Below are 17,124 nucleotides of genomic sequence, written 5' to 3' on the forward strand. Positions count from 1 at the left end.
ACTTAATTATTCTCTCAAAGGTTTAACACTTAACTAGTTATAGCTAAGGTGCAAAATCCCACTGAAGTCTGGCAAGGCCACTTGAAACTCTTCATTTGGAAACATCCCTGATTTCCAAAGAGTTGACATGGGTTGCATGGATTTTCATCTGTGTTTGGTACTCATAATTATTGCAAGTTAGCTGTGTTAATAAAGTTTTTAAAAATTAAACAACATCAGGTTATAGTCCAACAGGTTTATTTAGAAACACTAGCTTTTCATATAATTGAAATGAGATATTGAACAAACCTAGGCTGCTGACCCTAGACAGTAATCTAGGTTTGTTCAATATATCCTTTCAGTTGCATGGACTGTAATCTTTTGCTATAAATTCTGTGTCTTATGGTCCTGCTCCACAACCACCTGATGATGATGATGAAGGAACAGCGCTCCGAAAGCTAGTGCTTTGAAATAAATCTGTTTGGCTAGAAGCTGTTGTTGTGATGTTTAACTTTGTCCACCCCAGTCCAACACCAGCTCCTCCACATTCTGTTTTAATAACAACATGAAAAAGTGACAAATCTCTTAAAGCATCTTATTTTTCAACTCACGATCATGGTTTGTGATTATTGTACTTATATACTTTTATAAGAGATTTATTTGGACACTCCATTTCACATCTCTGCGTCAATATCTACTTAGAAAACCTGTCCTGAAAGGATTAATATTGCTGGATTTGTAAGCAGCTTTAATTGTTTATTTTAGCCAATTACAAATTATAAAATAGACAATGATATTTCCAACTAGTTTCTGAACATACTAACCATATTTTATTGAGATTTACATGGAAATCCGAACTTCCTTCAATTGAACATTGGAAAAACCAAAGTTTGTTTTTATTCAGCGTTGATAACTGTGGTCACAGGTTCCAACATTCACCCAGCAACTTGATCAAACCGATTACAATTCACTCTGTCTCACTCAGGAGTGTGACTGAATGTTCGGTTATCAGGTGAATAAATTGACTTTGCTCATGACCCAAAATCTCCACATGTGCATTGTGTCTCAGAAGTAGTGGTGATTCCAAGATGAACCCAGGCTGAGAATTTTCCTTCCAGCTCAGGGCACTGAGATTGTGATAGAAACGCAGAAAATTCAAGTGGGAGTAGCTCTATTAGCCTTTCAAGACTGCTCCATCTTTCAATATGCCTAAAACAGTTCATCTTACTCAGTACCCAATTGCTGTTTTCTCTTCATTCATTTTAACCCCAAGATATATTTCTAGCTTCTTTTTGAAAACATTCAATGTTTTGACCTTAAATGCTTTCTCGGCACGCAACTCTCTTAGGTAAAGAAATTTCTCCCCCTCAATGCTCTACCCAATATTTTTAAACTGTGACTCCAGCTCTGGACTCCCCAGTCATCAGGCACAGCCTTCCTGAATTTACCTGTTTATTCCTGTGTAGAATTTTTAGACGTTTCAATGAGATCTCCCTCTCTTTTTTTTTTATATTGTCAAACTGCAGTGAATATAATCTTAACCGATCTAGTTCATATGTCAGTTCAGCAATCTGAGGAGTCAGTCTGATAAATCTTTTGTTACACACCCTCAGTAGCCAGAACTTTCTTCGGACAAGGAGATCAAACGACACAAAATACTCCAGGTGTGGTCTCATCTAAGGCTCTATAAGATTGCAGCAAGACCCCATACTCTTGTATTCAAGCTGCCTCACTACGAAGGCCAATGTACCAGTTGTTGTCTGTCTTGCTTGTTGCACCTGCATGTTTACTTTCAGCAACTGTTGTGCAAGGATAGCCGCATCTCATTGTACCTCTCCTTCTCCCAATATATCACCACTCAAAAACTAATCTGTTTGCCTTTTTTTTTTGCTAACAAATTACCACACTCCCACATATCCTCCTCTACTGCATCTGCCATACGTTTGTGCACTCACTCAACTTGTCCAAACTGCACTGAAGCGTCTCTGCATCATCCTCAATGTTCAATCTTTCTTTCCACCCAGCTTTGTATTGTCTCCAAACATGGAGATGTTACATTTAATTTCCTTGTCTAAGTGAACAGCTGAAGTTCAAGCACTGATTACTACAATTCCCACTCGTCACTGGCTGCCAATCAGAAAATGACCCGTTTATAACTAATCTTTGTTTTTGGTTACCAACGAGGTTTCAATCCATTTCAGCACACTGTCCCCAATCCAAGATGCTTTAGTTTTCCATGCTAACTTCATTATTAAGAACTTTTTGAAAGTCCAAATAAACCACATTCACTTACTCTCTCCCTTACCAACTCAATTAGTTAGATTCTTGCAAAACTCCAGCAAATTTGTTGAGTGTGCTTTCCCTTTTATAAATCTAGGCTGACTCTCTCTGATCCTCCTGTGTTTTTCAAGTGTTATACTATTAAATCTTTTATAATGGACTCCAGCATTTTCCCCATTTCTGTTGTCAGGCTAACAGGTCTGTAATTCCTAATTTTTCTCTACCTCCTTTTTACAGTTAATGGTATTACATTAGCTACCCTTCAATCCAGCGGAATTGTTCCGAATTGATAGAACACTTAGTGATGTTGTAATATTAAAGATGAACCAGTTCCTTTCTGAATTTAATATTCTGACAACTTTTGTAATGGTTGGGATTTCCATTGTTTCATGTTTCTAGGTACCAGGACATTTATTGACTCCGCTAATGTGCAATCATAAAGATGTCACATGTGACAATTTTCATCTTTCTAGACAACCGAGATGTCTGCTTACTGTTACCAGACCCAGGACCCTGTAAGGCCTTGTTCCATCGCTTTTATTATGACAGATATACTCAGAATTGTGAAGAATTTGAATATGGTGGTTGCAAGGGTAATGCAAATAAATTTGCAACGTTGGAAGAATGCAAGATGCACTGCCGCAAGATTAAAAGTAAGCTCCTTCCTTTCTTTCTTCTCTGTTTTGTGATGAGCATTTTGCCAAAATGAGTTGTTTATTTGGGAAAAGGAAAGAGTGACAAGAAATGTGAGAGTTCTTATTGAAACAGTTTATTGAAAAATGTTTTGAGTAGTCGATAACTGAACTGTACAATTGAAGCTTACACACTACCTATTAGGAGAAGAAGACAAAAGAAAAACACTGCATTTATTTTGTGTGGTGAATGAAATTCAGTTATTATTTAAATGCTTTATTTTACAAGGAAGCGAGTTGGATTTCCCATTTGCAGTTAAACTGTGAGGGAGAGTGAGTTTTATGGTGCCCAAGTCTACCATGGCCCAGTACACATTTTCACGAATAATCTTCTGCCTTTTGCCACCTCCATCATGCAGCCAAGCTGTTGGGTATGTTTCTTGGGGAATTGTATGGTGAATGAAGCAGAAATACTCTCCACTGCTGAGACCTTGTGGGGTACATATTTCAACGACAACATTGAATTCTCGGCCGAACAGCACTTCAGATACTATGAGCCAGCAACTGGCCCTCACACTGTGGTGCTCAACTGTCTGGGAGGATAGGCAAGCTAGACCCATACTTCCAGGACACGGATCTGGAGTTGTTGGTAGTCAGGGTGGGAAGGTTGAGAGCAGTACGTTATCCTGCTGACAGTCTAAGGAGGGCACACCACCAAATCCAGCCAGTCTGGACAGAAAATTGCAACATGGATCAGTTTTGTCTCCAAAGTCAAATATTCAGACATATAGAAAGGTTAATGTTTTTGTGCACTCTGCAAAAGCCATTTTCTTCTCTCTGCTGAATCACCTTCACTAGGCCAACACTCACTGTAACTCTGCCGCTGCACATGCATCTTATCAATGCTCATGGTGTACAACTCTCTATTGAATGCATCATACCCACTCAACAGCTTTCACCTATGTCATCTAGTAATGACCACATCTCATGAGTGAACTAAAAATAATCCTTCCAAATTACCAACCCTTCTGTGCTTCCTATCCTTGCATTGGGGTTGTTTCACCCCCTCTCCTCATGAATCACTCTTGCGTCCATTTCCATCATACTCAAACCCTCTTTTCCACATTGCAATAAACACCCATAACTGACCAAATAGTCCAGGCCTGGTAGGGTCCAGCTCCTAGTGCCAGAGGAACACTTGGTGCCTGGTGGATAGGCCCATGAATCTCTATTCCTGATAAAGTGCTTTTGCTCAAAACATCCAAATTCATGTTCCTTGGATGCTGCTTGACCTGCTGTGCTTTTCCAGCACCACTCTAATCTTGACTCTTCCTGGATTAACAGTCCAGTGATAATACCACTAGGCTGTACTACTAAATAAGGAGCAGACATTTTTTGCTGTCTGAACCAGTTAAGTTGCATCCACATGAGCCTTGGACAGTCTCTTCAAGACATTCCAAGAATGCAAGAAATTTCAATCACCAAGCATTACTCATCTCTCCCAATCAATCAATCAATTCCTTCACTTCAGATAGGGTCATTGAACCATCACTTTGAGTGCTGCATATTGTGTTTTGCTTCAGAGTTGTCTATATTAATGTGCAGGGAATATATAAAGGCCTGGATTGCACACATCATTTCATGCTTGTGCCCACCTCCTGAAGTAGAGTGCAGAATTTGTGATGACTCTGCAGGGAATTCTATCTTTCAGCTTAAGGGATGGTACTGCCATTCAAGGTTGGGAGATGTGAACTGCCCATGGTATGTGTCCACTTTGTTCTGTATAGTGGTCTGCCAAGCAAAGGTGCACAAAGTGCTCCATCTCATAGGTTAAATATTATCCCTAAGGATGATGTGAAGGTACTGGTGTAGGACTGGGATGGACAAAGACAAAAATCATCCAACACCAAGTAGTAGTCTAACAGGTTTATTTGGAAGTACAAGCTTTCAGAGTGCTTCTCCTTTGTCAGTTAGCAGCTGGGATCCTGTCCCACTAGCTGCCTGATGAAAGAGCAGCGCTCCGAAAGCTAGTACTTACAAATAAACCTGTTGGACGATCACCTGGCGTTGGGTGATTTTTAACTTTATCCCAAAGGATGTTAAAGCATTTCAGGGCAATCTAAGTGTTTATGTGAACTCAGAAATATCGAACATTTACCAATGATGGAAGGATGGATAGGAGATTCCTCAAGATTCCTGCCAACTTGATTATTATCATAAGGGACCTCACAGCACAGCAGTCAGATGTCACATCCTTATAGATGCCTTAAGGGGCCTATCTATGTGCCTTGCAATGTCACTGACTACTGTGTTGTCCTTTATGGGCATATAAGACAGTTTATACGTAGACACTTCAAAGTGAGCTCACATGAAGATATCGCATGTACAAGCACTTGGATAATGGGCAAGTTGTCTGTGAACTTCCCTTTTGGACCTCCCATACTGAAGATTAAATCATTAGCATACACCAGAAACAGCAAAGGATCCAACATTAAGCACCAGTCTGCGATGTGAGACCTTGTCAATTGTCGTAATGAGCCGAGAATGTGGTGCTGGAAAAGCACACCTTACACACAGCCACAATTGTCGTAATAAAATTGTTAATAATAAGATCCACTACACTATCCTTGTCGGTCCTCCTTGTTACTTTCTCAAAATTCAGTTAGTAAGACATGTCCTTTCTTTACTACTACCGGAATGACTATTCCTGGTTAATCCATGCCTTTGTGAATAGCAATTGATCTTATTTCTCAATCTTGATTCTAATAATTTTCCCCCTGAGGACAGGCTGACCAGCCTTTAATTACTTGGCTGGTCCATCTCAATGACACAATTTTCACATCTCTCTCTTTCTGGTACCTCACTTGTACCTAGTGAGGATTAGAAAATGATCCTCATTTAATAGTGTAGATAAATATTCATCAGACCCTGGAGATTTTTATCCACTTTAAAGGATGTCAGTCTACTCTTTTGTGTAATACGTAATGTATCGAATATTTGACACGTTCTCTTTAACTAGAATGTCAACATCATCCCTCTCCTTTATGAAGACAGACACAAAATGCTCATTAAGATCCTTACCCACAACTTCTGCGTCCATATACAAGTTACCATCTACATCTGAGATTCATGTTACATTTTCGTTAGTCATCTTAGTGTTCTTAATGCATGAACAAAATATCTTTAGATTTTCCTTAAATTTGCCAGCCATTTTTAAAAAAACTGTTTCCTGACTTCCTTTTTTACCAGTAAGCACAGTGACCATTCCCTCAGCAATTCACTACAATTAAGCCCATCCCCAAACTGGTTTTGCCTGCTTTCTCAAACTACATGGACTGTTGCTGATAAAACTCTTGATTATTTTTGACCAAACCCCAGTGATGGACTATGTTGTTCCATTTCCCTGTCCACAAATACATTGGCAGCATATCTTTGACTGACCACAAACTGTTGCCATCAATTGATATCTCCACGGTACCCCATACTGGACTACCCTTAGTCCTTGAACTATTTGCCCATTTTCTGAGCGACTGACCATACCTCAATTCCCTTATACAAGGATGTAGATCCAGAGATTGACATAAGATTTAGCACCTGAAAGCCAATGCTCTATGCAGGAATAGGATGAGATGTTGTCTGACTATAGTGGTACGTCAGACTGACTATTGTCCCTTTGCCTGCATTTTGACTCTTACCTCAGGATGTGCTTGAAGTTCATGCAGTGTGTTAGCTGCATAAGCTGCTGGCACATGCTGCAGCTGTGATATTGATATAGCATGGTGCTGCCATGGAGTGACATGTCAACTGCCTAATTAATGCTCCTCACTATCACAAGTCGCCTGCCTCTCCCTCTAATAAATCACATTGAGTCCAATGTTAACAGTTTCGCTCTCCATAGATGCAGCCAGTCTTGCTCAGTTTCTCTAGCACTTCCTGCTTCAATGCTCTCGCTCTCGCTCTCGCTCTTGCTCGCTCTCTCTGCATTTAAATAAAAGCTAAAGTGGCTGGCAGTGTGTCATTGAGCATGAAGGTTAGTGAGTACTAAGAAATGAATGTCACCACAGAGGATGGCTGACCTGAACTCAGTCTTAAAGCTAGTCTGTGCTACAAAATCAACCTGAAGCAGACATGATCACAACAACCCAGTGAGGGGTAAAGTAATTGAGCACTATATAAAATGAGCTAAGAGCAATGAGTTTGTGTCAAGTACAAAAGCATCCTGTACAGATGTGGGAGATGCCATATCTTTCCCAGTATGTAAGATGGCCAGGCAGAAGCATTTAAGAAGTGTGTGTCTGTCAGTTACAAATTAGCATCAAAGTTTTAAAGTAGTGACTCAGTTGGTCTGAGAACAGATATGATGATGTTGTGAGGCTGCTGACTTACCTGGATGAAGGGTCAAGAAGGATGGTAAAAGAGTTGCATTATGGTCAGGACAGACGTTCGGAGAGCTTCAAGTGACAGTAGCTGTTCTGCTTGATCTGTTAGAAATTTGTTCTATCTTGTTTCTCAGTAGAGGAGAGGAGAACTGGCAGTCAGGTGTAAATAGGGTGAGTTGGGACTTTAATGCAAAAGAAGGAGGCGTTTGCCATACAACAAGATTTGGGAAAGTTTTTCTCAGTACCAAGAATCTTTCTATTTAATTCTCACTCTGTTATCATCCTTAACTGCACCTTGCAGGAAAAGGAACATTCTGTCTGTCATCTTCAAAGTATTTTTGCAGATCATTCTGTGGAGAATTTCATATCTAATGACATTGCTATAAGACTTTTCTTTTAAAAAAAGAAACGAGTGTTAAAGTTTTTTTTTCTCTGAAAACATTTCCATAAGTAACTCCACATTCTTGAAGCTCCTATTCACTCACTGGGATTTATTCTCAGTGGGAACCTTTATTCCAATTTCCTGTATTGTTGCCCAGATAGCATTTTTCATTTAGGTACTTACTTTCATTTTGTATACCACATTAATTATTTCTTTTCTGAAGACATTGTTCTACAGCTCTAGGACCTAGTCCAAATAATTAACTCTTGACATGAGCCAGCTCTTGTTCTTGTGTCATGTGCCCAAGTAAGTACTTTGGAATTGTAGTCAATGGATAACAAATAGAGTTGGGAACTGAGACTCCTAGCATCCTTTCCTTCTGATGGTTGTTGCTTGACGCTGAAGCAGATTTTAGCACCCCCAGTTCCAATCCATTTGCATTCAACTGATTTAATACTGAACAAATAATTACATTAAGTATAGCAGCTGGGATGTCACATTGCAGTTGTATAGGATGGTGGTGAGGCCACTTTTAGAGTATTGTCTAGTTCTGGTCCCTCCTTGGAGAAAAGAAATTATTAAATTGGACAGGATGCTGAAAAGGTTTAAAAGGATGTTACTGAAACTGGGGGCTTTGAGTTCTAAGCAGAAGCTGCATAAGAAGAGACACTGTTTATCCCTTTGGACATTGAAAGGCACTGAAAAATAAAACCAATGAGTTTTTCTGACAATAACTATAAAGGTCCTGACACAATTTTTCAGATCTAAGAACCATTTAAAGTTCAAGTCTATTTCAGGATACACAAGCTTGAGTTCCTGTCAAACTGCCAACAATCAGGTGAATTCAGAGAAATGTGTCAATGCAAAGGTACTGGATTTGATTTCACCTCAGCTAACTTAACTGGTGGGATTACAGATCTGTTCATTGCTTCTTCACATCAAATCCTTCTGAAAAGCACTCCTGGGCAATCCTAAGGAATATACCATTCATGTTCTAATGGAAGAAAAACATAAACATAAACAATTGCAGGAGGCCATGTGCTTGACTTTGGAACAGCTATCGCTGTTAGCGGATTCAGTGGAACGTGCAAGATATCCAAATCTTGTTTAAGATCTGGCTTTTCTTGCACCTGAGACAGTGTCCAGTATTTTGTGATATATGTTTCATAAGTAGACAATGGGCTAAAATGTGTGAGAAATCAAATCTGCCAGAGAAACCCAGAATACAACACACTTACCGCATAACGACAGGTGAAGAAAAGACTGTGTGAAGGAACAATGCTTAAGAGGTTTCCAAAGTTCAATTTATGGCACTCGCATGTGTCACAAAGTCCAATTGCGAACTGCAGCAATGCCACTTACAGATCCCAGACAAACAATATCTATGCAAAACTTAATATCTCCCATAGAAGCTGTCAGAAAAACTGAAATCTTTATTCCATCCCAGTTTTCGATCCTAAAAGAAATGGATAATGTACAGTAGAAGTCAAATTCAACACTGCTGCCAGAGCAAATTTCATTCCTTTATGTATCGTATGCATGATGTATTTAACGGACTGGCACAGTGTTGTACAGTCCATTCAAAATAAGCCCATGGTTTCCAATTGATCCTAAATGCCATGCTTTGGCACTATCTGTTTTAAATACCAGTACGGATTCTTGGGATGAACACCTGAAATCTTTAACATAATAGCTGTTCCACTTGTTTCAATTATCAGTATAGCAACAGTTACAGACCTCCATATGGTTACAATCCATAAGGTAACAAGCCTATCAGTTTTAACAGCAAAGATTGCAGGCTGCAGTATCGATCTCATACCTTTTGGTCATAACTGAGCCATTGCAGATTCAGCTCTATCAGAGAATGACCAACAGCAGCAGCTCTAAAAGATTATCATTGGGTGTCCTAAATATATCTAAGAGATCCCTGAGCAAAATTTTCAAGTCATAATTCTGCAAGGTCCATGTCAAAATGTGCTCTATGCAGTCTCACATGAATATAGAACAAACACCAAGAGATTGGCACTTGAACCCAGACATTGCCTGGTATTGACAAGAACACTGAACAATTGATCGTGTTGTGTGAAACATGTCAGTCCATTAACCTCAACAATCAAGAAAATGCCTCCTTCTACATGAGATTCGTGAGCCAGGGTGCAAGGCTACAACTGATATATAATTACATCTGGTGACTGACTATTTCACCAAATTTCCTTTTAGGTGATAAGTCAAAAGATTTGTGTAGGACCATTTGCAGCAATTGTTGAGATATTGACTCCTATTCAGTATGTTTGGTGTGATTTAACAAATTGTGTCAAATAATGGTCCACAGTACGCTAATGTACCCTTCAAGATATGAAGTAAATGGCTGTTCAATGTTTTGCCTGTTTCTCCTAGTAATCCTCTGTCACACCATCTGATTGAATGAATGAACTGTTTGTCCCAAGGTTTTTGAATAACTGTGTGAAATCTGCTACACCTTCTGCACAGATTTGGCCTCACCAGCAACTGTCAGGTTGTGAGGACAGACCCACATAGTTCTTCTCTCTTACACTTCCACCATCCAAATGCATGTGTACAACACCTTTTTTTTTGTGTTGAAAAGAAGGGAGAAAACAGTACAATTTTTCATTGAGCATGCAAACAATAATTATAATGTGAATTAAGATAAAGCAATCAAGTTTGACACTTACAAAAAGAATTCTGGAAGGATTCTACATTGCTGTATCTTGTCTATACCATTTGATGTAATAGGCAATGGTCAAGTCCCACAGAAAAGAGATGATATGTCTGAACTGCAATTCATCAACCACTTATCATACCAGGTAATAAGCACTAATCAATAATTAATGGTATACATCCTTTTGCAATGACAGCACATCACAAACTGAAGCTACACCACCAAGTTGTGATAACTGTATGAAGACTAAGTCATTTTATAAATGTACTAAGGTGTGTTACGAATGTATATTGGAAGTACCTGTACATGTTTTTGGAAAAGGGTTCCCATTCTTTAAAGGGAAAAGTGAATGCTGTATTATAGCATAGATTCCAAACCAGACAAGCATGTACCTTTAAGACACTTGCATGACACCAGAGTATATAACACTCCAATATAAAGGTACTCACCTTGCCTCTGTTACTGAGTTATGGAGTCAGTGTCTGTGTCATCAGTTAGTCAGTTATGTGCATATAATGTACAGTATCATCAGTAAGTACAGAACCTAGACTGTGTGTGTCTGATATTATAGCCTCGTAAACAGTTAGGTCTTATAAATAAACTTCAAGATATCTAAGCCACAGAACCCAAAATTTATGATATGCATTACATGAACCAACATTTATAGTAAAGCATAAATAGCATGATAAACATTCAGGTTTCAGTTAATAATACAACATAAAAGTGGACAGTTTAATCACCTATGACTTGGTTTTGCACACAACTGTGCAATTGCCAATAGCACTGCAGAGGAGTTCAAGCCAGTCCTTTTAATAAAATTTAAGTGTGGAAAAATAATTTACTAAAATAGAAAACAAGAGCTTTGTTAAGCTCTATTGAGAGGGTCAGTGAGCTGGATCATTCTGTTACAAAGAAGCCAAACATTCGTGTAGAAATTGGTCAGTTCAAAACATATAATTTAGAGAAACTTAAGTTCGCATAGAGCAGTTGCATGAATTCCTGCATAGTTTTTCATGGGATTTATCCTTGTGTTTTGTGAATTGAAAGCATCTCTGTCAGACTATCGTGTATTAGTGTGAATAATCGCTTTCAGTAACATGGTTACTCAAGAGGACTCCAACCGGCACAGTGGCACAGCGGTTAGCACTGCTGCCTCACAGCGCCAGAGAGCCAGGTTCAATTCCCACCACAGTCTGTGTGAAGTTTGTACATTCTCCCCTTGTGTGCGTGGGTTTCCAAGGGGTGCTCTGGTTTCCTCCCACAGTCCAAAAATGTGCAGGTTAGGTGAATTAGCCATGCTAAATTGCCCATAGTGTTAGGTGAAGGGGTAAATGTAGGGGAATGGGTCTGAGTGGGTTACTCTTTGGAGGATTGATATGGACTGGTTGGGCCGAAGGGCCTGTTTCCACACTGTAGGGAATCTAATCTACTGCACATGTAGACTCACTAGTGTGCTATGTAACTGAAGCACAATCTCCCTGCTTTTGTGTTCAATTCCTTCACATTAAATGATAACATTCTATGGGTATTGTCCAGTTTAGCCTTTTTTTTTTACTATGCTTCACATTATTTAATTGATTTAAAACCAGAAACACCTCATAATAATTCATTAAATCTTCCATCTCATTAGAATGAACTCAACTTGCTGTGTTTATTTCTCCATTTAAGCTTTTGGCTATTTGAACAATATATCTCCTGATGTGTTCTGTAACTAATTTTGTGCAGACATTTGGAATGTTCATTGTAAATTGTACCTTTTCCCCTTATCCCTAATATCTTTCATATAACTTTGCTGGATTTTTTGAATTTGTTGGAAAAAGACTGTGGCAATCATAAATGGGTAACTTTGCTTAAACTATATTCTAAATCTACAGTTGGCAGTAATATCCTCTTTTTTTGTAGATGGAGGAAACACTGAGAACATATTTGCTTTCCAATGCATCTAACTGCAGAGTTTTTTTTTATAATTGCAGAGGTTTCTAAAGAATGCAGGCTGGAAGCAGATTCGGGACCATGCCGTGCTTCCTTTTTGAGATATTTCTATAACTTTACAACAGGACAATGTGAGCAATTTATATTTGGTGGTTGCTTTGGAAATGATAATAATTTCAAAGACATTTCATCTTGCCAGAATGAGTGCAAGCCAATATCAGGTAGCTATTTTATAATATATCTATCTTCATTTTAAATGACAATAAATTTGTGCTGCAGTAAGTCAGATATTTTCAAAGCTATCATTTCTTTACAGTTTTACCCTCCTTCTGTACGAAGCCCAAAGATAAGGGATCTTGTGCAGCTGATATCCTGCGGTTTTACTTCAACGATGAGAAAGGGATCTGTGAGACATTCACTTACTCTGGCTGTGGTGGAAATGACAATAACTTTATCACTCTGAATGCTTGTCAAAAGATTTGTCAACCACGTAAGTCACCCAGGTCCTGATAATTAAGGGAAGACATGTCAATGTATACAGAGCGGGGGAGCTCCAGACAGGAGACTTATGATCTGCTGATATTATCTATATCTCTTCACTTATTCCTCCACATTTCATGCCTCATTGACAGGTTTGTTTCTAGTTGTACAGTTAGGCTGGTAGTCCATGGCCATAGCCAAGGAGCAGAGTATAAGGAGAGAGGGAGAAAGAGAATGTGGTTGTGTTAAAGAAAAACGTAGAGATGGCAAGATCCTGGAGGGAGGTGGCAATACTAGGAGCTTGAAGCAGAGGAACATGTTTGCCTGAAGGAAGTACTTCTACTCCTTTCAGTTGACAAGCAGTGCTGGAAATGCCTTACTTTTCTAAGGCTCAGAAAACCCAGCTGAGACAAGTAAAAGGGAAAAATCCCAGTTTTTAAGTAAAATGTTCAAAGTATTTGTTGACTAAGCTGTTTCCCCCCAAGGTGGATTGGTCACCTGCTCCTTTTGCACCTTCTTCAAAACTGGAAATGCACAAAGTGTTTCAGTGGTTTGAAATGTTTAACTCCTCATCTGATGAGAAACTCACCCATACATGATAAACATAAAATGTTGAACAGTACAGCACAGGAACGAGCCTGATATTTGATGAACATGAGACCAAATTAAACTAATCCCTTCTGCCTGCCCTTGGTCCATTTATCTTCACTCCTTGCAGATTCGTGTGTTTATCTAAAAGTCTCTTAAACACTCCTATTGTGTCTGCCTCCACCACCACCCTGGCAGTGCATTCCAGGCTCCTTCCACTCTGTGTAAAAAAAAACTTGCGCCTCACATCTCCTTTTGAACTTTTCCCTTTCTCACCTCAAATGTATGCACCCCCCCCACCTGTATTGGGCATTTCAACTGTGGGGGAGAAGAAAGATTCTGACTGTCAACCTCATCTAAGCATCTTTTTAATTTTATAGACTTATATCAAGTCTCCCCTCAACCTTGCTACTTCAGTGAAAACAACCTGAACTTTTATAGGCTCTCCTTATAGTTCATACCCTCTAATCCAGGCAGCATCCTGGTAAACCTGTTCTGCGCCTTCTCCAAAGCTTCCACATCCTTTCCATAATGTAGTGCCCAGAATTAATGCTGTAGTGTAAGTGTTTCCTAATCAAAGTCTTATAAAGTTGCAACATGACATCTTACCTTTTATAATGACTGATTGATTTTTCCTGTAATACGCTGCAGTTTATTTTCTAATAAGTAGGCAGCTTCATATTGCATTGTTATTCTTCTAATGCATCCAGAGTTGCCTTCCTATGTTTGAGCTGGAGCCATTGTTTAGGCTGATGCATGGTTGTGGTATCATCTTCAATCACTTGGAGCACCCATAACGCTGAAATCACATCAGCAGTTTCCACTAATTATGGCCATCTTTTTCTGGCAATCTGTCTCTTCTGGTACAATGTATTGGGACGATGTACCTGTTGCAATTCAACATGTACAAGCTGGGAGATGTAGGTCTGTTTTGTTCTATTATTGTGTGTGTGTGTGTGTCCAGGAATATTGGGATTGAATCATATTTGGCAGAAACTGTTAAGATCGAAGTGATATTGAGGATTGTGTGTGAAACTGTTTGAGAGGCTATTGGTTAATTTTTAAGGATACAAATGCAGTACATTAAATATTAATACAGGATCAAAGGGCCAAAATGCGCTTCCTGCACTGTAATAGTTCGGAGATACTGGGGTTTGTTCATACACTTTGACCATTCCTTAGAATGATATTGAAACTTTTGTGACACTTTGCACCATTTATTCTGCTCACAAACACTTCCAGCATGACTTCCACTTCAACCAGAATGCATCTCCCCTTTAAGAGGTGGAAGCTGACTTTAAGTGAAGCTGACGACATTTAGATAATGTTAGGCTCACACAGGCTGGAGTCCCTTGCTGACAACATGTGCAGTCATTCATCAACAAGTATAGCATTTATCTCACTTAACTTAGCAAACAGCTTAAATACTAAACATATGCAAATTAATCACAGCATCACAATCTTTATGATCTGTTTTTAGGGTCAATAATGGTTGAATAACTACTCTGCCCCAGTATTACAGTAGAAAAGGAGGCGAGCTCCCCGAATGTTAATAGTGGATCGGAAACAATCCGATTAAAGTAAAACATTGTTAATGAGGAAATTAATAGAATTAAAGTGTGACAAATCCCGCAGACCTGATGGTTTCCATCCAAGGGTGTTAAAGGGAGCAGGACAGCATATTGTAGGTGCCTCAACTGTAATCTTTCAGAGTTTCCTAGATACAGGATTGTCCCAATAGATTGGAAAATTGAAAATCATTCCACTTTTTAAGAAGACGAAAGATGAAAACCGGGGAATTACAGGCCACCTAGCCTAATGTCTATGGCAGGGATATTGTTGGCATCTATAATCAAAAATGGGGTAATGAAATCTTCAAATTTATCAGGGAGAGCCAGCATGGATTCATGCCTGACAAATCTCACTGAAATGTTTGAAGAGGCAATATGGTAGTGGATAGCGGAGTGTCTTTGGATGTTTTATTTGGACTTCCAGAAAGCATTTGATGAAGTTCCACATAACACACCTTTTTAAGGTAGAAATCCTCAAAATTGAGGCCATATTGCTGACATGGCTCAGAAATTGGTTGAGTGGCAAAGAGTAGAAAATAGGAATAACGGGTAGGCGAGCACTGAGTTTAGGATGTACAAGCAGAATTTTTTCAGTCTTGCATATAGTCTGTTTAAATCTTCTATGGAAATAGCCACATGGTTTTCTAAACTTATCTAGGCCTGACCATACCTCCTATACATTTAGTAGATCATTTTTAAAGCATTTTGTCCATGAATGTTAGCAGATCATCCAAATCTTCAATGTTCAAATTTTGACACTCCATCTCTGAGAATATTTTACACCTCATTCAACTTTTAGCAGCAAACCCTCAGGGGCAAAGTGAAATCTTGTTTATCCTTTGGTCAAATTTTCAGGATATGACCAATGATATGCCACAAGGATCTCTGTGAGGGCTTCAATTATTCACACATTAATAACAACTTGTTTCGTGGCCTAAAAAAAATCAAATTTGTTGATGACGTAAAGCAGCATTGTAGACTGTCTACTTGCAAACATAATTTTATAAAGAGTTATTGAGGGACTAAGTGAATGGGCAAGACTGTGGCAGATGGAGTTCAGTGTAAGCAAGTGTGAGGTCATCCAATTTAGACTGATAAAGATAGGTCAGGGTACTTTCTAGATGGTGTGAAGTTAAATACAGAATGCTCAAAGAGATTTGGGGGTTCTGATGCATAGATCTTTGAAATATCAAAAACAGATTCAGAAAATAATCAAGAAAGCTTATTGAATGCTGGCCTTTATATCAACAACACCCTGGTTAGACCTCAGTTGGACTCCAGTGAGCAGACCTGGAAACCACACTTTAGGAAGAATAAATTGGCCTTGGAAGGAGTGCAGTGTAGTCTTACAAAAATGATACTTGGACTTCAGGGGTTAAGTCATGATGAGAAAATAGACAATTTAGGCCTGTTTTCCCTCGAAATTTAGAAGGTTAAGTGGTGATCTGATCAGAATTTTCAAGCTATTTACAGGAAAAGACAGGGTAGATTAAAGATAAACCACTTCTACTGTTTGGAGATTCTAGAAGAAAGGGGCATAGATTGAGAATTAGGGCTAGATCATTTAAGGAGAGGATGTTAGGAAGCATTTTTATACACCAAGGGTAGTGTAGTGATTGTAATGAGGTTAGTCAGGTAGACTCCAGAAAATAAGTTCCCTCATTGGACCTGATTAGCAGCTGCAATGAGGGAGCCCTGGCTGACAGATAAGAACAGGAGCGTCAGACATCCAATTTATTCTAAGAACTGGCTCTGCAGAAACTGGATCTGCATCAAGGACTCTCCATATATAAACAAAGACAGACTTGATGATGGGATACTGACCTCTGTGGAGTTATTTCAGGTAGTAAATGTCTGGAACCCTCTTCCATAAATGGCAGTGGACATTGGATTAGTTGTTAAATTTAACTCTCTCCATTTTTAAATTTTGTTAAGTAAAGGTATTAAGGAACGTAGGTGAAAGGCAGATATATGGAGTTAGGCCACAGATCAGCCATGATCTCATTGAATGAAAGAACAGGCTCAAGAGACTGAATAGCCCTCTCCTGTTCCTATATTCCTATGTCAATCAAATGGTTAGCGTTAAAAAAGCAATTATTTTTCCCATATTCTTTGACATATATTTTGGTGAGCAGATGAAACCAGCTAAATATTGCAATAAAAAAGTTCCATGTGCAGTCCCACCTCAAAGTATCCATATCAAACCCATGATTACACTGGA

The 17,124-nt window shown here is 39.0% G+C and overlaps 1 protein-coding gene across 1 annotated transcript in view; it reads left to right on the plus strand.

Moving 5' to 3' along the window:
- The window catches only part of tfpi2 (tissue factor pathway inhibitor 2), a 33,421-nt gene that overhangs the window by 9,049 nt on the left and 7,248 nt on the right, over positions 1 to 17,124 (plus strand). Inside the window, exons 2-4 of the mRNA XM_060825459.1 lie at positions 2,733 to 2,912; positions 12,306 to 12,485; positions 12,581 to 12,754. Coding sequence (XP_060681442.1) covers positions 2,733 to 2,912; positions 12,306 to 12,485; positions 12,581 to 12,754 — 534 coding nt within the window. The remainder of the gene's footprint in view (positions 1 to 2,732; positions 2,913 to 12,305; positions 12,486 to 12,580; positions 12,755 to 17,124) is intronic.

The sequence above is a fragment of the Hemiscyllium ocellatum genome, chromosome 5, assembly GCF_020745735.1.
Source record: "Hemiscyllium ocellatum isolate sHemOce1 chromosome 5, sHemOce1.pat.X.cur, whole genome shotgun sequence".
Taxonomy (NCBI): domain Eukaryota; kingdom Metazoa; phylum Chordata; class Chondrichthyes; order Orectolobiformes; family Hemiscylliidae; genus Hemiscyllium; species Hemiscyllium ocellatum.